The 25,517-nt window shown below is 39.9% G+C and overlaps 1 protein-coding gene across 1 annotated transcript in view; it reads left to right on the top strand.

Annotated features, from left to right (window-relative positions):
• LOC136831108 (protein hsr-9-like) overlaps nt 1–25,517 on the top strand; it is a 92,924-nt gene that overhangs the window by 39,071 nt on the left and 28,336 nt on the right. Inside the window, exons 8-10 of the mRNA XM_067091060.1 lie at nt 9,324–13,222; nt 22,852–22,907; nt 22,992–23,025. Coding sequence (XP_066947161.1) covers nt 9,324–13,222; nt 22,852–22,907; nt 22,992–23,025 — 3,989 coding nt within the window. The remainder of the gene's footprint in view (nt 1–9,323; nt 13,223–22,851; nt 22,908–22,991; nt 23,026–25,517) is intronic.

The following is a 25,517-nucleotide window of genomic DNA, read 5'->3' as shown; positions in this document are numbered from 1 at the left end:
GGTCCACTCTCCCAGACCCATGCAGCAGTCATTGCCCTGGGTTGACGACTGCTCATGGCCTTCCTCTCCTGTCAGGGCTTCAGCCTTTGGCAGGTCCGTGGAGAGTACTACTCCCTTTTTGCTTGTTTGCCTGTCCTCTCAGTCTCTTGGGGTTATACCCGGAGACGCAAGTCGAACAGGTCTAGGGCTCGAGATTGGGATCGTTCACCATCCCATCCTAGCCTCCCCATGAGAGCTTACACCTCTGGTTCAGTCCTAGGATTGGAATGGTCGTATGCTCAAGTGTTGCAGAGGGGATCGGGGTTCTAATGGGGGTTTCTCTCCTGCCAAGTGAGTAGCCCAGGAAGACTGTGACCTGGAAGGGCTCAAGGGTCCTTTTTCTCAGGACATGGACACCCTGAACTACAGAGGACCTGTGTTGAAATAGTGAAACTGATCCATCAGTATAACAATCTCAGGGAAGAGACCATGGCCACTCGTGTGGATCATCCCTCTGCCCTCGAAGCTTTCTAGGGATCTCACAAGGAACCCAAAGCTTCATTGGGCCTGCCATGGTCTGATCTTGCCAAAGAGGTTCTAGACAAGTGAGTTCTCTGGTATCTGGGCAAGAGAATTTACTTCAATCAAGCCCCCACCTCTCCCTCGTCAGAAGTGTTTCTACGTACCCTCGGAGAGGACACTGCCTACTAAACAGGTTGACCTAGATCTGGTTCGTCTAGGCCTGGGTCTGTCACTGGACCAGCTTCAGGCAGAGGGAGTCTCCCTCTGACAGCGTGAGTCAGTGGCACTGGAATCAGCTGCCATTGCAGCATATCCAGGCAGTTTGTTGCCTGGGTTGATGACTGTCCGTGTCCAGGATCTTTTCCTTGTCTTCTTTGAGTTCAAGAAACTCTGAGGAGGAAGCCACTTTCAAGAGGCTAATGCTGTCTGGAGGTAGGGCCATTTCCTACCTAGCCCACCAGACAGCAAACTTGTGGGCAAATTTGGTGTTGAAGGGGAGGGACGCAGTCTTGACTCGAATCTCCAAGCTCGCTGGTCCTGAGTCAGCTTTGGCCTTGAGGAGAGGACCGTTGTTGGGTTCTGCTTCTCTCTTCCCTAGAGATCAAGTGGATGCTGCAGTAGACAGACAGAGGGCTGATAACAATGACCATCTTGCCCACCAGGCAGTGGCAAAGGCCTCCAGGTCTTTGTGTGCCACTGCAGCCCGACCTTTGGGTCAGGCTGGCACTTCCTTTACAGGTCCTAAGAAGTTCCAGACTTTGAAGGGCCCCCTGTAGGAATACCCAGCCTCCTCCTGCCCCCCCACCAGGAAGGATGCACGACAGCTCCCCTTTCAGCCCCTTTCCCAGGCTGGGAGAGGGGGGAAGGGTAAGAAGAAGGGATGAGGGCGCCAGGGACAGCGTTCCTCCCCACATGCTGCCAGTAGTGTTTTGGCGGGGGGGTTGCCTGTCATGCCATTGGGCAACTTGGCAGCTATACAGAATGGAGACCTGGGTAGTGAATGTCCTTTGGGAAAGATATTTACTTCCCTTCACGTCTCTGCCACCTCTCACCAGCCATCCAGTCCATCTCCAAACATATGTTCCCGGCTCACTGAAGGATCTCGCCCTGCAGGGGCAGATGAAAGCAGTGCTGAAGAAAGGTGCTGTGGAAGTTGTGATGGATTGGCCTCTGGGCTTTTACAGCTGTCTTTTTCCCATCAAGAAAGCGACAGAGGGATGGAGACTTGTCATAGACCTATCTCCCTTGAACCGATTCATTTGTCAGACTCGGTTCATGATGGAAATGACAAGTTCAGTGCTTGCGGCCATCATGGAGTCTGACTTCATGCTTACAGTGGACCTGAAGGATCCTTATTTCCAAATACCTATCCATCAGTCCTCACAAGTACCTCCGCATTATCCTCAGGGAAACAGTGTACAGTAATACCCCGAACTTGCGCAATTCGAGTTGCACGAATTCACAGACACGCAGACTTTTGATTGGAACCTTACTAATTGTCATACACGAGTTTTTCACTGACACACGAACATTTGCGAATACTGAGAAACCCTGCAAGAGTGTTTGTTTAACTTTTTCATGTAATTTATAAATTTTCAAGCTTTCATGTGTAAATTAAATATAACATTAAATAAAAGTAATAATCTCTCTCTCTCTCTCTCTCTCTCTCTCTCTCTCTCTCTCTCTCTCTCTCTCTCTCTCTCTCTCTCTCTCTCTCTCTTTTACTGAGATGAGAGAATTTTTATGGTACATGTATATGTTTGTTTGTTTTGTATGATAAATAAATTTTTTACCTAATAATAGATGAGAGAATTTTTATGGTACATGTATGTTTGTTTGTTTTATATGATTAATAAATTTTTAAATAATAATAAATACTAATTTCCAAATGTTAGTAAGATTAATAAGATTAAATAATAATAATAATATAACAGTAATTACAAAATTCGTATGTGATATGTATTTTAAACTAGCAAATATCATTCCCTCATCTCTTGTAAGAAGCTCAAAGGCAAAGCTGCCAGACATGTCGATTTAACATGACAAGAAGCGGGAGTGTTGCTGATTAGCAGGTCAAAGGTTTGTCTCTCTCTCTCTCTCTCTCTCTCTCTCTCTCTCTCTCTCTCTCTCTCTCTCTCTCTCTCTCTCTCTCTGTCCATAATAATTCTTAAAAAATTTCACTCTCTCAAGTAAGGACAACAGTTCTCTCTCTCTCTCTCTCTCTCTCTCTCGTAGTTAGCGCAACCTACGTATTTCTGTCTCTCTGTATGTCTTTAACTGTACAGTAGATAATTTAAAATTTATCTAATTTTACCTGTACCGTCTACAAACTGTAAATGCACCGTTCCAAAACATAGAGACATAGAGCATTTTAGAACATAGAGAAAGAGACAGAATAAAGAACTTTTTAAAAACGAGGTTGAGAAGACTTCTAAAAATACATCAGTGGAATGGGAAGAGAGAGAAATAGTATACTAAACTTCACATGCTTCTATATTTTTATGTCAGTCATTTATTTCTTTTTTTAAATGTAATGTATTAAGCTAACTTTTAAGTGAAATTACAGTAACTTTAATTTCATTTAAAAATTAGTTTAATACTGAATTTCCATCCTTTGATATCTAATGTAAGAGTAACTTCTCTCTCTTCTCTCTCTCTCTCTCTCTCTCTCTCTCTCTCTCTCTCTCTCTCTCTCTCTCTCTCTCTCATGTTATTCTCTCTGTCTCCGTAATAATTCATAAGTAATTTACCTTGATATTTCAAGTAAGGACAATCTAATTTCACTCTCTTAAGTAAGGACAGCCCTTACCTCTCTCTCTCTCTCTCTCTCTCTCTCTCTCTCTCTCTCTCTCTCTCTCTCTCTCTCTCTCTCTCTCTCTCAGTTAGCGCTCACACATTTTTACAACTTATTATTTCTCTCTACATCTTTACCTGTGCAGCAGATAGTTTAATTTGATCTAATTTTACCTGTACCGTCTACGAAGTGTAAATGCGCTAGTGTGGCAAATACGTTCTAAAACATGGAGATATAATAACTAACAATTGTTTTAGTCCAAATAAAAACACTGTTTGTTCATGAAAAAGCATATCAGAAGGCTTCTAAAAATAGATCGGTCGGAAGGGGAGAGAAGCAGAAATTCTCTTCCAACTAAGTTTTTATGTCAGCCATTTATTTCTTTTTGAAGGGTAATGTATTAAGCTAACTTTTAAATGAAACTACAGTAACTTTAATTTCATTAAAAGTTAGCTTAATAGTTTGGGAGCATGATTAGGGTCATATTTAGTGTTTAAACTTTAGAAATAAGCATTTATAAGCATTTTTAGAGACCGTGCCAAACTTATGCGAAAATTCGCCTTGCGAGAGGGGTTCTGGAACCTAACCTCACGTAAGTTCGGGGTATGACTGTACCAGTTCAAGGCACTCTGTTTCAGGCTCTCAGCTGCTCCCCAAGTATTCACGCAAGTGTTCACCTCGGTGTCAACTTGGGCCCATTTGCACAGGATACATCCTCTGAGGTATCTTGATTATTGGCTAGTGCTGGTGATCTCTTGTTTGCAGTTGCTCCAGGACAGGGATCCACTTCTCGAGATTTGTTGCAGCTTGAGAATTGTAATAAACTTCAAGAAGTCCAATCTCATACCCAAGCAGAGGATAGTGTACCTGGGCATGCTGATAGATACGGCAACAGTGAGTCTTCCCCTCAGACTAGTGTATGAGCAAGCTCAGGGAGGTGGCGCAATCGTTCCAGTCTCAGCAGGAACAAACAGTTCGGCAGTGGCAAGTCGTTCTCGGTCACCTGTCATCCTTGGAGAAGCTGGTCCCTCATAGGCGGCTTCACCTTCATTCTCTTCAGTGGAGAATGAAGGAGTTCTGGTCTCCGGCAAGGGACCCCCCATACCTTCCCATTCCTCTCTCAAAGGAAGTGAGACAGGACTTAGCCTTGTGGCTGGAAGACAGAAACCTCATAATAGGAGTGGCACTACACACTCCTTCTCCTGAGATGCTTCCGTTCTCGGATGCATCGAGAGAGGGATGGGGTGCACACTTGGAAGAGTTGCTAGCTTCTGGGACATGTGACCAGACTGACAAGTATCTCCAAATCAATATCCTAGAACTCAAGGCAGCCTTCTTGGCTCTCCAAGAGTTTCGGGATCGAGTGATGGGGCACTCCATGGTACTGATGAGTGACAGTACCATGGTAGGGGCATATGTCAACAAGCAGGGGGATTGGTATCCCTTCAGCTTCATGCTCAGAAGTCGCAGAAAGTTTGTTTGACCTTTGGGGACATCCAATGATAGACCTTTTCGCAACCCGGCACAACAGGAAGCTGCCAGTATTCTGCTCCGTTGTTCCGGACCCATGGGCAGCAGTAGAAGATGCCTTTCAACACATCCATGAGACAGTCCCAACACAAACATTTTACTTTCATTCTGTCTGATTCGTCTGGTGATCAACAGGGTAATGATCACCCTGAATCTCAGGTTGACCCTGATGGCTCCCGAGTGGCCACATGCTAAATGGTACCTGGACCTGCAAGCTCAGCTATCCGAGGCACCGAGAGAGATTCTCTCCTGGAACAACCTCCTTTGCCAGTCGCACGTCGAGAGACTCCACCAGTCCATAGAGCCCCTATCTCTTCACAGCTGGAGACTATCCAGTATCTCTTACGAGCAAGAGGCTTTTCTTGTCAAGCAGAGACAGATACGTTTAGATAACTTTACAAGTCCTCTGCAGCTGTGTACCAGGGAAAATTGGCCGTCTTCTGTGGTTGGTGTCATAGATGGGGTATCTCGCCGGTCAGAGCTACTATTCATCAGGTAGCGGATTGTCTCGTCTTTCTTCGCCGAGAAAGGCTTCTCTCTGTCTCAGCTATTAAGGGCTACAGGGCTGCCCTTTGCCTAGTCCTGCGCCTGAAAAGCGTTGATCTCTCCTCCTTGTGGGAGTTCTCTATGCTGATGAGAAGCTTCGAAAAGTCTTGCCCTCCCAGGGAACTCAGGCCCCCTTGGGATGTGACTCATTCTTCAGAGCCTGACTCCTGCACCCTACAAGCCCTTACAAGAGTCATCAGACAGAGATCTGACCCTCAGACTGTCTTCTTGCTTGGTCTGGCATCGGTGAAGAGAGTAAGCAAACTTCATGGGCTTTCTTTTGACGTTGAGCACCCGAGGGGAGGGGATCTGTTGCTTTCAAATTTGTCCCGGAATTCGTAGCAAAGACTCAGAATCTGTCAATCCCTGACACCAGATTTGAGTCCTTCTCAATCCCCTCCCTAGAGGACTTTGTTATTAATGATCCACACGAGATGCTACTGTGTTCAGTTAGAGTGCTGTGGTGCTATCTCAAGAGGACTCGACAGCTCAGGCCTGGGTGTCAGCTACTCTTTGTTAGCATTGGCTTGACCAAGAAAGAGGTATCCAAGAACCCCATTTCTTTCTTGCTTTGTGAGGCAATCAAACGGGTGTACAGTCATACCCTGAACTTACACAAGGTTAGGTTCCAGAACCCCTTGCACAAGGCAAATTTTCACATATGTGGCACGATCTCTAAAATTGCTAAGAAATGTTATTTCTAGAGTTTAAACACTAAATGTGACCCTAATCATACTTCCAAAGTATTAAGCCAACTTTTAAATGAAATTAAAGTTACTGTAATTTCATTTAAAAGTTAGCTTAATACATTACCTGTAAAAAGAAATAAATGGTTGACACAAAAATGGAGAGTTGGAAGAGATTTCTCTCTCTCCCCTTCTGACTGATCTATTTTTAGAAGTCTTATCAACCTCCTTTTAATAACTTCTTTATTCAGCATCTCTTTCTCTTTGTTCTGGAATGCTTTTTCATGAAAAAACCGTTTTTTATTTGGACTAATGCAACTCTGTTTTAGAGTGTATTTGCCACACTAGTGCATTTACAGTTCGTAGATGCTACAGGTAAAATTAGATCAATTTAAACTATCTACTGTACAGGTAAAGATATACAGAGAAAAATAATAAGTTGTAAAAATGTGTGAGCATTAGTTATGAACGAGAGAGAAAAAGAGATAATGGTTGTCCTTACTTAAGAGAGTGAAATTATTTATCAGTTATTACAGAGTCAGAGAGAATAACACCAGAGAGAGAGAGAGAGATTTGTCGTTGCTTAAGATATCAAGTTGAATTACTTATGAATTATCATGGAGACAGAGAGAATAACATGAGAGAGAGAGAGAAGTTATTTTTACGTTGGATGTCACAAGATGGAAATTCATGATTTATGAAGGAAAAAGAAAGAAAGAAAGAGAGAGAGAGAGTGATAGTACATAGAAATCCTTTAACACGCTGTGGGCAATGATTGATATATTTTACAGCTTTGCCCTTGCCCCTCTTCTTCAAAGGTTTCACAAAAGATCGGGAAATGATGTTTGTTTAAAACATCACATAATTTACTATAGAAATGTGTAAATTTTGTAATTACAGTTATATTATTATTGTTATTAATATTATTATTATTATTATTATTATATAATCTTATTAATATTTGAAAATTAGTATTTATTATTAGGTAAATCATTTATTTATTATACAGAACAAATAAACATATACATATAATCATAAAAATTCTCTTATCTTAGAAAGAAAGAGAGAGAGAGAGAGAGAATTATTAATTTTATTATTTAATGTTATTCAATTTAAACATAAAAGCTTGAAAACTTATAAATTACATAAAAATGTAAACAAACACTTCTGCAGGGTTTCTCGAGGATTCGCAAATGTCGCATGTCTGTGAAAAAATCGCATATGACAATTAGTTAGGTTCCAATGAAAAGTTCATGTGTCTGTGAATCCACGCAACTCAAATCGTGTAAGATCGAGGTAATACTGTACTCTACATCTAACAAAGACGGTGACAGTGCTTTCCGGGTCAGAGCCTGCGAGGTCAGGGGCAGTGGTCCATCCCTCGCATTCAGGAAGAACTTGTCAGTACATCAGGCACTGAAGGCAAGAGTATGGTCGCGAAAGACCACATTCACCTCCTTCTGCCTAAGGGACATTGCCCATAGGTCCTTGGACACTTTTTCCTTAGGTCCTGTGGTGCTGCTCAACAGGTTGTGTAGTTAGTTCATCCAGTTCCCTAGCAGGCCAGGTAGCATCTTGCTTAAGATATACGGTTGTGAAAGAGAGAGTGAGTGTGTGTGTGACTGGCCCCCTCCCTCTCTCTTTTATTCTCCTCCTCTCCCTGCAGGCAGAAGATCAGAGGACAAACCGTCATGTGCTGAAACAGGCGTAGATGTGAGTTACTCTCCGAGCACCCTTTCTATTATCTAATGTATATTTTAGTATTGTAGGAGCAAGTCCTACCCTCTCTCTAGCAAGGGGAGGGAGGGATTGATAAAAAACAAACCCGCTGAATATCTTTAGCTCTATTGTCTCCGACATTAGAGTTCACTCAGACCCTTTTCGAATCAATGATGCTTCTCAACCTATTAATTTGAAAGGCCCAGAAGTCTGGCGGTTGAACACTCATATGTTCAACAGACCAGAGGCATGGGACTCCTTCCTTTGCTCTACACGACCAGGAAGAGAGGCCCAGGTGAGGCAAACCACCTGTCGGTTCAGAAGCTTATTCAGTATCCTCCCACCAATTAGTAAGTCTTCCATATGTAAGGACCAAGGGTTTGTATTCATGTAGGAACAAATGACAAATTGTAAAGTAATTTGTATTTTTCCTAACGTACAAACCTGAGGTCTTCACATGCACTGCCCACCTCAAGCCATCCCTCATTCTGATAACTGGGCCAGAAGGTAAGTGCATGCATCACCAGATGTTAGAGTGGGACTCCCCGCCGTCTGGTATTTAAGCACCTAACAACCTTGTTAAGAATTGAATGGCCATTTTCCAGCTGCACTGAAGGCATTTCCATATGTAAAGACCTCAGGTTTGTATGTTAGGAAAAATATAAATTACTTTAAAATTTGTCTTATTTCTTTGTTGATAGTTTAAATATTTGTACACTTTTCTTAAATTGCACAGATATGTGCATTTTAAAGAGAAAATGCAAAGTAAGTTATTGGTGTTATCAATTAGTCATTTCTTAATGGTTTACTTCACACCTTTGGCTACTAGTTGGGATGATTTTGCATTTTTCTTTGAAATTTTCTGTGATCCAATTCTTATTAGTAGTTCTTGACTGTTTTCCAGTCCTCATTTTTCCTAGTTTAAGAATGAACCTTTAAGGTAGAACCTTGAGATATGATAATATTGAGGACAAACTTCTGTAGGCAGTTTACAGAAAAAGGATGTGTTACAACATTGGTAAGACTGATCATGTAGCTTTTTGCATAAAAGACCAGCCTTCATCATTATCATAATTGCTTAGATTTTTGTTGAATGCACCTGGTACCTCGTAGTATCCAGCCCTCTTAGGCGGTAGTAACTGGCTTGTGTGGTTTCTTTATTTCCTTTATGTAACCTTTTTTTATTCTACATGTTCTTTGTATGCTTTTCCTCCACGGTACCTTGTTGACCAGTTTCACTGTTCATCTGTCCTGGTATTAAGATAGGCTTTCTTAAGATGAGTTATCATAGATTGTTATGTCATTTACATCATACATAGAATTACAAGGAATGGGAGATAGGACAACAAGCTATAGAAATTCATGGGCAAAGTACTAAAATAGTATATACACAATATTTACACAGACATGAGTAATTTGTAGGTACAGTATGCTAGAGTTTGTATATACTTTGGCTAGAAATATTCCATATTTTGTATATGCTTTGGCTAGAAATATTTCATATACTGTATGTTCTTTTTCATAAGTTTTCTATATTCTCATTTTAGGTTATGTGATGAAGTGCCATTGAGCTCGTCCTCTTCACCACCACCAGTGGTAGACATTCCCTCTGCAAGCCCAACAAAACGTAAACTAAGTAGTAACGAAGATGCTGGATCATCTGAAATTCCGTTTAAGTTGCCTCGAATGGATGAGAGTAGTGGAAGTAGTGAGTCTGGTGAAGATAAAATCTATGTGGATTACCCCACATTAACAAAGAAAGATGTTGAAATTAGTCCAAAACAAGAGCACCCTCCTTCCAGGGTTGTGAAAGCTCTTCAGTTCTCTGGTGCTTCTAAGCACACTGCTTTTAATGTAGAGGATGACTGCAGCAAGAGTAAATCCAAAGAACAAGCTGGAATCATGCAAAAACTGTATGCTGAGGAAATGAGTGAGGATATAGAGTTACCCAGCTTATCACCTGCAGATGCAGGAGAGGAAACTTTTAATGTGAACAAACGATTGCAGCATCATATGGATGCAGAAGAAGACAGTAGTGACAGTGATGCAAATGATGCCAAGAAACTGACAAAGAACACTTCAGAAGACATGGATACCAAAGATGTGTCTGATAAAGAGGACAGTGATGTAGAGATAATTGAAGACAAAGACCGTAGCATTGAGGTTTTGTATGAAAAAACAAAAGTACAAAAATCGTATTTTACGGAAGATGTAGGTTCTCAGGATTTTAGTTTAATGCTTTCTGGTACTCAGTGTGACTCACCTTCTGAGGAACATGGCCAAAAATTTTCTGAAGAACAAAGGTTTTCACAAGAAGCAGTTTCACAAACTCATTCTCAGAGCCTTCTGCACATGTCTGATTCAGATGATCTTAAATGTCCTGACCGTGTAACGTCTTCGGGCAACAAGGAAGGATATCGGGACAGTGAAAATAGTCACAATACTATGCCTGCCACTCAAATGGAGGAAATTTGTCAACCAGCATTTGTATCACAGCCAGATATTGATTCCTTGATCTCACTGCCAATTTCAGATTCTTCTGAATCAAGAAATCGGGTAGTTGCATCAGTAATACAAGGTCATGAGCAAACAGTTGAGGCTGAGGCTAGTCCAGAAAATCAGACATCACCTAGTGCAGAAAAATCAGGAATTGATAAGAAATTACTTTATGAGCAAAGCCAGACACAGACTTCAGTAACAAGATTACAGATGCCAGATATATTAACCCCTTCTACTCAAGATTTAATGGTTGTTCACGAGAGTGAGTCCTTGTTTGTTAAGGCAGCAAATGCTGCCAAAGAACGTGGTGAACAGGTTGGAAAACAAATAGAAGAGAAACAGTTGGAGAAATCTTTAGGTTCAAATGGTGAAAGCTCCTTTGAATGTGTGGAAACATCCAAAGATGTCACAGCAAGTTTTGATATAGGTGAGAAGATTGAAAGTACCCCTGAACATACTCCCATTCCTGGATTACAGAAACCTTTTTCTTCCCAGCTAACTCCAGTTCTGGGTCAAGCTCATCGTGCGTACTCTCCTAGTACAAAGCTTTTTGGCTCTAGTAAAAAGGAGGATGTCACAAGTCCTGACTTACAAAGTTCAAAAATATTAGCAGAAGAGAGTGATAGTGATGATGATGGACGAAGTGTTCGGAAAAGGAAAAAGCACAGAGCAAAAGGGCTCGCACAATCAGGTGAATCCCAAGTACAACCATCTTCTGCTATCAAAGACTTGATAAAGTCTTCTACTCCAAATACTAGTCAAGGCGTTAGTCCTAATATCTCTGCATACAGTGGGAGTGACATTGATAAGGATCCGCGTGTTGCGTCGGTTATGACTGAAACCTCAAAATCCCATGAAAGCACACCAGAACAGATGATGAGGTCATCTAAGAGTCCTGATTCTATGACAAATGTTGGAACGGCAGGAAGTACGCAAGATATAGAGGCAGTATTAGGGTTAGACAGCCTTTTGTCAGTTGATGAACTAAGAAAGACAGGTTACAAGGAAAGATCTATAAGTATTCAAGGTTGGGAGTACAAAAATCTTGTGACAAATAAGGTGTTTATTATAATAAAAGATCCTGTTTTAGAATTCAGGCATCCAGTTACAAATGAAAATTATTTTGTTGTATATGAAAAGGAACAGGGCATAGTTTCAAATATGAATTTACGACAAATTGTGGATTCTGGAAGCAGTATTCATGGTGCCAATGTGCGTAGAATGTCAGATGTGAGTTTATTATCACGAACATCATCATCGTCAGGTTCTGGATACCTTGGAGATAAAAGTTCTTCATCAGGGTCTTCACATCGAATGTCAATGTTTTCAACTACGGAATCATCCAGACTCTCAGTTGGCAGTGTGGTTACTTTGCCTTCCCCACCACGTGAAAATAGAGACAAAGAATTAGAGTCGATGAGAAGACATGATGATGGTGGCTTTGCCATTCCCACTGTATCTGCAAGGAGCTTACAGAGTAGTAAAGGTGGTGCTACTTCCCCAAAATTAATCACAGTAGATGAAGGAAAAAATCTGGGAAAGACTGTTTCACCCCAGAACAGTCCACAGAAAGGAGCTAGGTATTCTTCCACATCAACTAGTGACGAAGTGCCACCCTTGCAAGACAAAAAGAGAAGAGCACGAGGCCGGGGCAGAGGTTCTACAAGTCGAAGTAAACCCCTTGATCCATCTGTGGGACAGGGCCGAGGGCGTGGGAAAGGGAGGGGAAAAGGTAGAGGGAAAGGAAGAGAACAGAGGTCTTCAAGTGAAGATTTTCATGCTGAATTTGGTGGAAATGAAGATCTGCAAGAAAATACAACAGAGGAGCAAACATCAATTCCTAAAACTCCAAATGCAAGAAAGCGCAAAGATTCAGAGATAACCTTGCATACTGGGGAAACAGAGGAAAACTCATCTATACCAGGAATGCTTAGACCATTACCAGAAAATGTACGAATACTGATTGAAAACTCACAGGTTCCCCTTTCAGAAGAGGAGGAGGAAGTATTTTTCCATCTGGGAGCAGATCAAGAGAGACAAATGGCACAGGTTTTGAAGAGAGTTAGGGAGGTAGATTTGAAACCTGGTTTACTAGTATTTGCTCGGTTTGTTGACAACAATTTTTACTCTGCTTTATTGAAGGAAAAGGATGGCACAAATCGGTGGTATGTGCAGTTTACACTTGATCGGCATGATTCTTCAGTTAGAGATGTGTATGTCCTTCCAACAGATATACTTCCACGTGGTCATCTCTGCTTTGTCAAGCATCAGACTGAACAATTTAGTGATCCAGGTGTTGTCAGAGGACATGTACGTGAAGGCTCTACTCTCTTCCATATTATAGAAACTGATAGAGGTAATACTGAACGTGTTCTGCATTCTCATATAGTTCTAACAGAGCAACAAGCAAAAGAACTTTTACAAGCAAGGCATCACTTCCGCTCAATGGTTGCTTCACCTGGGAGAGATGTCTCTTTAGATAATATTGTAGCTGGAACACGCCGCAGAACTCCCAACAAACAATTGTCCTCACCTCATAGTAGGAAAATTGATGAAAATTTTGATTCAAGTGAATCTGCAGTAGGAGAATATGATGATATTGCTTCATCATCTGTGTATTCTTCAGGCAGTAAAAAGACACCTAGTCGAGGACGTAAAGGGAGCAAAAAGCAGGATTTATCAATTTTACCTGAGGAAAGTGAGAGTGATTTTGAAATCTATACGCCAAGCACTCCAAAAGGCAGGAAACGAGCAGGATCTTCTAGAGTGTCCCGTACTCCAAAAATTTTGAAAACTGACCAAAAAGTAGAAGTAACTAGTGCTGCTTTCACTCCTGAGCCCAAAGCACCTGGAAGCACAACTGATATTGTACAGACTCTGAATGTAATAGAACTAGACACAAAGGAAACGCCGAAAACACCTTTGAAGAAACGTGGAAGACATTCAAGTAAGTTAAATTCTTTTCTTTTGCAATAAAATTTATGGAACTCAGTCATTCCAGATGAATTGAAATACTATGGTAGTGGATTAATTTTAATAAAATCATACTTGAAAAGTTACTTTAATGTTTAGATATACAGTAATTGTCAGGCTTTTTCCCAGAATGTGAACATAAAATATGTCTTTGGTAAACTTCATCAGTAATTTAGTGTGAGATGTGATAATTTTGATAGGAGGATAAAAATGTTCATTTTTTGAATAAATACCTCCATTTTTTATAGAAATAGCTCCTAATAACTCTTACCATAATTTTTTATGTTTTAGAAATATGTTTTGCAAAAGTATGAATGGAACCATAGTTTTCCACATTATCAGTCGGTGCCTGAAAAAATTAGATTCAAATTAATATCTGGAAAATAATCATCTTTGTAGTTAGCACCTTTGGTCTTAAAGTAAGTATGCTTATTGCTCAATTATACAAACTTAATAAGCCAAGGCCTGTTATGATATATCAGAAACTTTGACAATGGACAGCAATCTACCAAAATGAGGGCCCATCTACCAGGGAAATTTCAGTGTTCACTTTACATTTTTCCCTTTACATTTGTAGCTCTCAGAGTGTGGAAATGGAAGTAAAGATGCAAGCTAATGATGTGTACTTACAGAGATTGTTCTATACCTTCATTAATCCTGCCAAGTCCACAAATGAGTTTTCCAGAATAAGAAATTTACAAAAATGTACAAACTTTTATGTGTACTTCATATTATTCTACTTCTCATTAGAAATAGCAGTCTGGCAGGCCTCCAAAACTAGCTTGTTTGTCCAGTTAGGTTACTACAAAAAATATCTTTCATTTAGAAATCTTTAAATCTCTTAATTTCTTGGATCAAGGTTGCCAGACATATTTTACTTTGGTGGCAAAAAGTTTTCAAACGGTATACAGTATGGGCCTCCAGAATGTGGCTAGATCTGCTTGCAGCAAAATGTTATGTACTCTTCCCTAAGAAAAGATCACTGCTAGGAATTGTCTTTGGTGGCAAACCCACATCAGTAGCCTCAAAGTGACCCTGTCTAAAAATTTGGCTACTGTATTTGGTTAACTTGCAAAATGAAATCTGTTTTGAAATGTTTTTATTTCCCTTTATAAGGAAGGGCCAATACCAGCATTTTGATAAGAGAGTTTTCCTGGAGACTCGGAAGCGAAGCCTTACACTTCAGAACTATGTTTATACATCTGATAAAATTACAAGATGGCTACCTAAAATAATAAGCAATCTTTACTTGAGATATAACTTACATCGTACATTTTTCTGCAGCAGCATCCTTTCCAGATATAGTACTGTATATCCTCTGAGATGGCCAAATGCATAATCATGTTGTAGTGCAAAATTTGAAACAGTCTGCTGACTGAATTACTTCTGTAGCAGGACCTGGTTTTATGTTGTATTCTCAGTGGCAAAACAGTAGTGAATCCAGTTGATCATGAAGCACGTACAGTGGCTTTTGATGGTATTGTCCTCATGCAGTGTGAGAATGTGAAGCCCCAAAAGCAAATTACTCTCAGTAATGTTATTAATGTTGTTAATTTTAGTTCTTTCGAGTGACATTGAGCTGAACACTGGACCTGTTGCTCATTACAGGAAGAAAAATTGCAGACTACAGGCAGTCCCCAGTTAATGGGAGGCTTTCGTTCCCAGCCGAGAGCTGCTAACTGAAAATGCCGATAATAGTGCCGATAAACCACTTAACAACATTGTTAACTGGTTATCTGTGCTGATTCCTGGATATCGATGCCGATAAACCATTTACCGATGCTGATAAAACATTTACTGATACCAATAAACTGCTTACTGGTGCCAAAAATCCGGTTAATAACGTCGCTAGCCAAGCACCATAACACCAAAATGCTGTTAACCAATGCCGCCTGTAAGCCGGGATTGCCTGTACTGTACTCAAATATTCGGGGCTTAAGGTCAAATTTTCTTGATCTCCAGAGTTGTGCCTGTAACTACGATTCTATGTTTTTACCTGAGACTCTTGGAAGTACAATCGACCCCCAGTATTTGCGGGGGAGGCATACCGCTACCCCCTGCAAATAGCTAAAATCCGCGAATACTCGACACACCTTTAAAAACGCATATAACTGCCTATTTTGATAGCTCAGACACCAAAAAATCCCTCAAAAAATGCTTATACCTGAGTATATTAATTTTATCACAAAAAGTGCATTTAGTCACAAAAATGATCTGAAAATACAGTGATTAGTGAACATTTCTCTATAAAAAATACCATGAATAGGTACATTTTTTGCGAATAATATGTATATACGTTCCACAGAAAAATCTGTGAATAGGTGAAGCTGCGAATCCAGAACTGCGAATAGGGGGGAACTACTAGTAACAGTCAAAGGTTGAGTTTGATTTTAATCCCTGGGTTTTGATGGCTGTGACTTTATTTATCGTCTTAAGTGTGTAACATCCCCATGCTCAAGGTATGGCTGTATACACTAAGTCTGGACGACCTATTATCATCTAAAAATTTGGATTGTAGTTGCAATGAAGTTCTTTGTTTTAAAATTTTCAGTAAATTCTACAATGTATATGTATTTGCTGTTTACTGGAATCCAAATATCCACGATTCTATATATGACTGTCTCTTGGAGAGGATTAGTATGGCTCAGTCACAAGATTAACAAGTTACATTCGTTATTTGTAGAGACTAATGCAAAGCACAGTGAGTGGCTAAATTAAAATTCCACAGATCAACATGGCCAGTCTGCTCTTAAGTTCTGTGTATCCTCTGCTTTTGTCCAGCTAATTGAGGAGCCCATGCACATTTCTGGTAATAGATTAGACCTCACATTCACAGATGTTCTAGATTGTCAGTCCCAAGGTCTGTGAAATATGGGCACTCCTGATCATTGTGCCATTGAGATGGACATGTCTGTCAATCAGTTTATTCCTAATGCCATCATTGATAAAACAGTCTGGCTAAATTCCAGAGCCAATTGGGATTGCATTATTGAAGCTTGTCAGGCACTTAATATCTCAGATGCTATATTAAATCCTGATCTCAAGAAGTTAAATGAAATGCTGATGGCTATTTCAATATGTCCCTAGAAAGGTCATCAAATTTAGGATAAATGACTGGCCATGGTTTGATAATACTTGTAGATGAGCCTACCATGACAAACAGACCTAATTCAACGCATAGAGACGACATCATTCAAATGAAAATTCCACCATTTTTTGTTGAGTCTCGCCGTGCTGCGGATAGAACTTCCCACATCCGAGAGAAATTACAATAATTCCTTGAAGAGGAAACTTGAAGAAATTACTCAGCCTCATCTGTGGTGGACCAAATTTGCATCATCTATCTTTGGGTCAGGCTCGTCTTCCATTCCACCACTACTAACAGATGATGGTAGATTGGTTACTAGCCCTAGGGAAAAGGCTGAACGGCTTTATCAAACTTTTGAAGCTAAGCAATCAGCTTAGGATGTCCCTCTCCCTGATGCAAGTCATCCTGAAGCTATTCTTACAAAATTTACATTTTGCTCTGGGGATGTTAAAAAAATTCTAGATAATCTTGACAGCTGGGGTGGAGAAGATCCTGATGGTTTCATCCCTTTGTCTTTTAAGAAAGTTTCTATTGTGTTGTCTCCCAAGATAAGTAGATTCTATAGATTTTTATGTTAACATAGTATCTTTGTGGATGAGTGCAAGCTTAGTAATAAAGTGCCTGTTCCAAAGAGTGGCATATCTGCAGACTGCAGTAACTAGAGGCCAATCTCTATTCTCCCTGTGCTCTCTAAAGTTGTTGAAAAACTTATTTTGAAGCCACTATACAACTATGTAGAATCTGAAGGATTGTTAGCATATAGGAAGCAGTTAGATATCTGTGATGCTATTTTAGACTTGACTTGCCATTTGCAAGGGAACCTTGATAGGGTTTTGAGTGCTGAGTAATTCTAATAGATTTTATTGCTGCTTTTGATTTAGTAAATCGCAAAGCATTTTTTTATAAACTTCAGAATCTTGGAGTAGGTGGATATGTTTTAGGAGTACTTCAAGATATCCTTACAGGTAGGCAGCAGCAAGTTGCTGTGGACGGGATTTTTAGTGAACCAAGACCTATTTTGTCTGGAGTTCCACAGGGGAGTGTTCTTGGTCCACTCTTATTTTTAGTGTATACAAGTAATATGGTTGTTGGCCTGGAAAACAAGATTGTTCAGTATGCCAGTGATGCAACACTTGTGGATGTAGTAAAGTCTCCACTTATGAGAAATGAAGCTGCCCTCAGCCTCAATTGGGACATGGACTGGATCAGGGAATGGTGTAGTTGGTAGGGTATGAGGCTGAATGCCAGTAAAACAAAAACACTATTGATTAGCAGATCTCGTACAGATTTCCCCACCCCATCCTCCCCTTCTGGTGGATGGAACTTTGCTGCATGAGTCTGAAGCTTTAACTATTCTAGGTGTAACTTTTGACTCACATATAACTTCTAAGAAACATCTAGTGAAAGTTTCAGCAAATGCCACACAAAAATTAGGAATTGTTCATAAGGCTTCATATATTTGTAACAGTGACAAAATCAGTGCAACCTGTTTTAGGTCATATGTGCTTCCTTTATTAGAATACTGTTCTCCGGTGTGGATGTCTGCATCTGCCAGAGATTTATCTCTTTTTAGAGTGGTTCGTGGTGGTAGGTTTCTGTTTCCTGATAGTAACAGTTATGACGTGGACCATCGACGGGTGGTCTCGTTTGTCATTTTTTCATAAGTTATATTTCAATAGAGATCTTTCACATTCACAAGTGATCCCTGGTCCCCTTTATTTGCCAAGAGCAACCAGATTTGCTGAGCAGCAGCACTAATATGCAGTAAATAAGCCTCGCTGTCAAACTTCTCAGTTCCACAGGTCCCTTATTCCTCACACTGTATTAGGATGTTGTGCAACTGGAACTTCAGAAGTTCAAGTGAAGGTGCATTGCATTACTACCCTAATACTATTCCCCTTACTTTTTAATACACTTTTAACTATTTATTAATTTATTCATTTATTTATTTATTTTTTTTTAATAAGTGGTATCTCTTTATGTATATGCCTTTACCTCTCTTACTTCATCCTAATGAACACCATATTCTTTGGAAATGAATTTCAAGTCAGTGGCCCCTGTGGGCTTGTTCCATATGATAGGTTTCATCTTCTGAATAAAAATAATAACAGGAATAATAATAGGCTTATTACCATTGATTGAATCTAAATAAGTCTTATATGTTATGAAAAGAGGAAGATACTGATTTTAAGTGTAATCATAGTTGCGTATTACACTGAAGATTTAGTATGTTTTTACTTAAACTTGGCTGCAATCTGTATTGGAAAATATTTGATGGCAATGTAGAAAGTCTAGGGCAAAACGCAACATTATATTCTGTTATTCTTGCATGCCAAAATGAACTATAGGATATCAGACTTCATTGTGGTGAAGATCCATTTTCAGTATTGATTATTTGGTGATTGGATCAAGGGATATTAAACCCTACACAGAGTCCAGTTTGCCAGTGCTACAATGAGTTCAACTTGCGTTATGCTTGAACTCTCACAAGTTATTCTACGCATCTCAAGAGTCCAGTTTTAAAGAGGGTGCTGCAGGAAGCAACAAATAATAAAAAAAACCTGTTTAAAGCCTTTTCATCAGTACTGGCTGGATATGCACATGGAAGGATGTGTGGTGTGACATTTAGGATCAGTTTGAAAGTTTATCTAAGGTACATTACCCTTCAGCAAAGAACTTACATCATTGATCCAGTTCTCCAACAGGGAATGACAGTATGAAGTAAACTTTGGTTTGTGCTGTAGAATTAGTAAAGAAAACCTGTGCAATTCAGTCATTAGAAGTCTTTTGCTGGGAAATTTTCATTTCATATTGGCTTTGTTTGGAGCAATATGTAGATTCATAAGCAAATATGGAAAGAATGCCTACTTGCAAAGGCATGCATCATTGCATATCATTGATAAGATACAGCAAAGAAACATTTTATAACCTGGAGCAAAAAGAGCAAAATGATGAAGAATGGGAAAAAATTAATTTGTGCAAAGAAAGATGCAGCAATAAACTGGGTTATACACATCGATCTCCTCAAGCAATGTTGCATGAGGGTGTTGGAACAAACCCTAAAAAGACCTCACCAGCAGCAGGCCAGTACTTAGATGGTGTGAACCCACTTCACTAGCACTGGAGGCACGATAGCACAGTGGGTTTGAAGGTCAGTGCAGGAGAGAAAAAATAGATAAACATGATGAACCATTGCCCACAGACATGTAGGTTCAGAGAAGGAGGTCAGGAAGCATGGTTGTGAGGGCCTGTAATGACCTTTGGGAAGTACACAAACTGAGCAAAGAGTAGTCCAGGAAACCGTGGACCTGGCAAGGACAAAATACCAACAAGAGCCAGAGAAATAGGGCGACAGTGCCCTGATCCCCTGATGACTAAGAAATCCCAAGTGTGCCTCAATGGACATGTCAGAAACCAGGTGAGGAAGCAACAAAGTCTTCCTGAGGATTGGAGGAATAAGCTTTGCAAACTCACTTTCTGGACAAAATCCAATCCAGCATCAAGAGACGTCATCATATCCAGAAAAAGGGAAAGAATAGGAGGCAATCTGTCACAATGGCAGCAGGAGCTTGCATCAGGGACCTGGGGAGGGCTATCACAAGGAAGCTTAAAACCAAGACCTGTTGTAATGAAAGACTCCCAGACTTCTAAAACCTTCCAAGAACAGAGCCCCATCTGTGTAGGAGAGGTAGGGGCGGGCAGTAGGTATTAAACTTCTTTGGGATGTCACTGACAGTCGTCGAAGAGCAAGCTTGCCATCACAGAAGGGAGAATCCCATGAATTGGAGGGAGCAGTAGAAGTTGACAAGACCAAGGCACCCAAGGGAAAGAGAGCACAGCAGAGAAAGTGGATATGAGTGACCCTCAAAAGCACAAAAGAAAAGGAAGAGCAACAGCAAAAATCCCGTTAGATCCCTCAGAAAGCAGAGATCTTTAGCAGGGAGTACACCATACAGTATCTAACGGGTGTGCCTCCCCACATCAAGTAGCTGGCATGCAGAATGAAGAGTGAACATAGAGAACTGAGGTGATGCCTTAGGGAAAAGAAAGATCCAATGAACCCAGGTCAAACCAATATTAAAGGCATAGTATCAACAAAAGCTGAGATGGAGAGGGTATGTATGCATAGAAAGTACTGGGACCCAAGTTTGCTGGAGAAAGATCGACACTATCGCCACAGTATTCCATCATCAGCCTGAAGGGTTACTGAAGGGGTAATAGAAGAGATCAGCAAGCATAAAGATCTCAACACCCTGAAGATGTTGAGCAGTTGATATTGAATGAGCAGGAAAAGAAACACTTGAGCATGACAGAAGCTACGACAGTCGAGCAATAGCGTAATTCTTCAACATAAGAGAAGGAACCCCAAGGGATAATCAGCTTACTGTCTTCTCCAGTACAGGCAGTCCTCGGTTATTGGCAGGGTTCCATTCTGGGGGTGTGATGATTACCAAAAATCGCCACTAACCGAAGATCTGCGATTTCCGGGGCTTTTTCGGCGATTTTCAGGCTTATCGGCGCCGAAAAGTGCTGATTTTTGGTTATCGGCACCTCTGTTAGGTATGTAACGGCGCCAATAAGCAGAAATTGGTGATTTTCAGCTCCGAAAATTGCAGATTTTCATCACTACACAAACCCCATAAAACTGGATCGTCATTAACCGAGCGCCCCCATTAACCAGGGACTGCCTGTACTTGGCTTTTAGGAATTCAAGTATCACCAGGTTATGCAGCATCTCATTACACCTACCAGTGATCTCATTTTAGTATTGCTGCAGACAGTCATAGAATGTCAATCAGTTATCATTATGACTAATAGTTAGTCTAACGATACCAAAGACTAAATAAAACCAGTGCTGCAGCATCTTTACACTGATAAATAATAAGTTGAACCAAGTGATTCAAACACGTTTTATTAATAAATACAAAATATACACCTGAAACTGAAAATACTGCAAGCAGACCATGGACAGCAGTTGCAAAATAAAGGATGCAGAGTACATAGCTATAATAATAATTAATGAATTACCAACACCAAAACTGTTCCGTTTATCTTAGAAGCAAACTAGCAGATTTGCAGTTACAGTGAAGAGGTATACAATTGAAGCAGTGCTAATTCATGCTTGCATGGCAACATAATTCTAAAGCATAAAAGGTAAAACCTAAACTTATCAGAGAACCAAATGAGAGTTAACATTTAGGAAAAAGTTAACGAGCTTATTATTCACTAATTAGGTAGCACTTACTGATTCGGTGTAGCCAAAACTTATGTATAATGTTGAAGGGATACAATAGAAGTAAACCTAACTACACTATAAATTGAAGTTGGAGCTAAGAACAGAGACCGATCGTTAAACATTTAGCAGACTACTATCCATAATGGACACAGTCATTCACCCCATTGTTATAATTTCCACAGTCTTCCAGATTCTACGATAAATACACAAAAGGTCTGGGGATTTGCCCACACTTGCATAGTACTACTGGTTAACTGCCATGTTCTGTTTTATGTGAAGAAAGACAATCATCTAGGATTATTTTTTGTGCACAAAGGGGCTAGCTATGAATAATAGGTACATTTTGAAACAAATAATGCTTTAATGCTTTCACATCTTTGTAATTTTAAGTTATCCAAGCACTTCATATGCATATCTGTTATATTTTTTAATAAACTAGTACCTGTCTGAATTGGACAATTATGCATTGCCATTTAGACTCGACTAATGGGGTACCAGGTATTTTGGAGCTAGGAAATAAACAATGGTTTAAAAACCTTAGCAACTTACAAAACAATAATGTACCTATATTCTTGCTTTAAGGAGATCAGGAAATAAATTTTGCCATTTACTTAGTTGGAAATGACTAAATATTAATATTGCTTAATCATTTCTTTGTTTAGTAGTAATGAGCAAGGCTTCTTACACACTTGTAAAATTTACAGTTTTACATTTTGGAACACTTCTGTGAATTATTGTGTTGGCATTAATACATTTGTTTTTTTTATGCAGTGGTTCATGATCAACTAAGAGGCACAATTATTTTTCGAGATATACCTTTTTTTTTTATGAAATTTTCCAGATGGTGGGAAACTCAAAATTAAAAAATCCCTGGCATTTTATTGCAATTGAGAAATTTCAACTGCATTTGAAGGTTTTAGTTACATAAAAAAAGTAAAAGGGCTTAGTGTAAAGAAAATAAGAAATAAAAGAAGTAAACACATATGTAGGTTTACCAGCAAAAACACTGCTCTACACTTTTTATTAGTGTCTCGAATCCATCCCTTGCCAAATAAAATTACTTTACATGCAAACAACTAAATGATGTTTGTTAGTTTAGTTGTTGATTGATATAATGTTACTAGTGTGAGTAGTAGAGATTCCCCTCTAGGCACTAATTTCTTGAATTCTTTCTTCTACTTCTCGCCTGGACTTTTCCACTTGGCTTTTTCGGCATTCTAGAAGCATGAAGTGAACTCTTGGATATAAAAACACTAACATTGCATATTGTATATTTTAGGTCAAAGTACAAGTTCCCAGATTCAACAGAAGTTGCCAAAGCTGGAAGAGGAGATTGTTACATTTGAGGCCATAACTAGATCCCATTCTTGAACTTGCAAATCGAATTTTTTAAAGATTTTTTAAGGTCCTTTTTGTTTTTTTATGCCATCAGAGGATAGCCAGATCTTTTCAGGTGGGTAGTTTTTGTTTTCATAGAAGTTCATCTCTGGTAGGATTATGGAAATTTTAGTAAAGAGGAGACGCTTCTAGATCCCCCTATCAGAGGATAAAAGCATATATCTCTGATAGGTAATTGGATGATGTGAGCCAGTATTTCATTAACTTATAAAAAGAGGTCTTTAATACATAGTAATAGAATTTCATGACAATTGTACCTTTTACTCTTTCAGCATTTACTCCATAAGAATAAATATTGAAAACTGAATGCCACATGATCATGAATTCGTGATAAAAATCTATGCTATTGCAGTCATGGAAATTAAAGCATAGCAGGCAGGAGAGGCAACATTGCTGTTTCAGTAAGAAAGAAGCCAGATAATTGCTCACAAACTCCTTATGGGCCTTGTGCAGAGGTGCCATGTGTGGTATCTAAGTCTTGTATCAGTCTGCATTCAGTCTTTGGTTGCAATGTAAGTCTAAGGAGGTTTGTAAAATCTTGGTTCTGAGGTTGACATGCTTTGTAGCAACGAATGGCAAGCTGCCAATATTGTTGTGAAGCCATTTGCCCAATCATTGGTGGTGACAGTCTTTCAGAAGGATGTTGTTACTGCAGTCTCAGCATTGTCTACCTTGACTGCCAAGAGGATCACTAGGACATATTACCCCATCATGGAGGAGATAAAGGCTTCTTTTCGTCTGGGTTCAATATGTGAACCGGGACAGGCCAACCTATCATTCCAGGTGATAACAATGAAGGCTTACTGGTTGTTTACTGATCCCAAGGATCAAGGTGGAGGTCCATATTACAAGGGGACATTTTTTCTAAGTCACAGGTTTGATGAGTGCTTCAAGAATCTAACCAACATTCACTTTGTATTGGCATCATGAGAAGCTGTGATTGTCATCAAGGAGGCAAAGAAAGTATTCCCAGACAAAAAGAGAAAACTGCATGTAGGTTTAAGCTTGCTGCCAAGGAACATATCACCCTTTCACTCCCTTCAATACTGATTGAGGTGGAAGGGATGCACTTAGAAAATTTCTAGGCATTCAAAGAATGCACAAAGGAGCAACATAAAGTATTATTGAAATCCAGCCTGAAGGTATGATGTGTATGCCAGTTGCATTAACATCTGTAGGTCCCTCCTCTTCACTGATAATGCTTTGAGTCATCGCAAGGCAATGAGGACTGCCAGCAGAATATTGAGGTTTGTTTTTGCCACTGACATTTCTGTTTCATCCAGCCCTTGGACCCAGGAATCATTCCTACATTGAAATGGAGAGTTTGATCCAGTTTCTTGATGTAGCCCTGAAATAAAGTCTTCGGTGTTGGATGCCATTTGTTTGAATGTGTGTTCACAGACAGCTTCAAAGGATTTCTGTCTGTGGACAGTATTCTTTCACACAATGTCAGGCTCAACAAAAGAGGATGAAAAGTATGTTGCAAGCTACTCAAGGATCACACTGAGCTCCTCACTAATGAGTTGTTAGAACTCAACCAGGAGTATGGGGTGGATTTCAAAGAATGCATGAATAAGCTGTATGAAGGAGTGATTCAGCAGCTCCTGCTAACTGGGGGCCATTAAGATGATCACCCAGTTTAGGAATGAAAACAACATCTTTTTAAATTTAAAATCTTTTTAAATTTAAAAAGAAATTAAAATTCCTTCTCCTAACCTAATTTCTCTGCATTGCTACCCCTGCTACCCCCTACTTAAGGAGCAAAGAGTTGAAAAGGATTCCTGGAACCCCAGCCAGGAGGTCTTACCCTGATACATGCCCCACCCTCCTCATCCTGCCACTCCAGGAACCTACATGTCACCCTATCTGGATACTTTGAAAAGTAGTGTACCAAAATCATCTTATTTTAGTGTTTTTTGAGAACTATTTCCATAAGTTTTGTCAAGTTGCTAAACGTCATGGGGTATTTATAAATTGTTACCGTTTGCAGAGGTATAGACTCATTTATGAACTTGTCTGATGTAGGTTATATTAACTTTGGTGGGCTAGATTAGCCATGGCATGTATTTGCCAAAACCATGTATTTTTCCAGAGTTTTGGGAACCTAACAGCACAGAGTAAAATGGGACATTTATATGTTGTTTTTGCAAGAAACATTCTAATGTGGTTTTCCTCTTGATGTACAAATTTGTATCATTGAAATTGGTCAGTAAGATTCATACATCTTTTGTGAGCATCACATATATATGCTAAAGGTTAGTGTTTGCACCTGACTTAGTAGTGTAGACCCAGATTACAGGCACCCAGGATCTTTTTACAGCAACCTTCACCATCCATCCCCTTGCTTCATTCACCAGTGATCAGTGGACACTATTCACCATTACCGGGAGAGAACTAGAGACTTAGCAGCAACATCCCTAGTCTGTTGCTTTTGATAGAACAGTGCAAGAAACAGGTCACAAAGAACACCTGGTTCCTACTGAATGGGACAGTCATCCTTAGAACTGAGTGTTATGTGTCTGAGGGCAAAAATGCATCGGTAAGATG

Source organism: Macrobrachium rosenbergii, chromosome 48 (assembly GCF_040412425.1).
Source record: "Macrobrachium rosenbergii isolate ZJJX-2024 chromosome 48, ASM4041242v1, whole genome shotgun sequence".
NCBI lineage: Eukaryota > Metazoa > Arthropoda > Malacostraca > Decapoda > Palaemonidae > Macrobrachium > Macrobrachium rosenbergii.
This window is presented reverse-complemented; position numbering and strand designations above follow the sequence as displayed.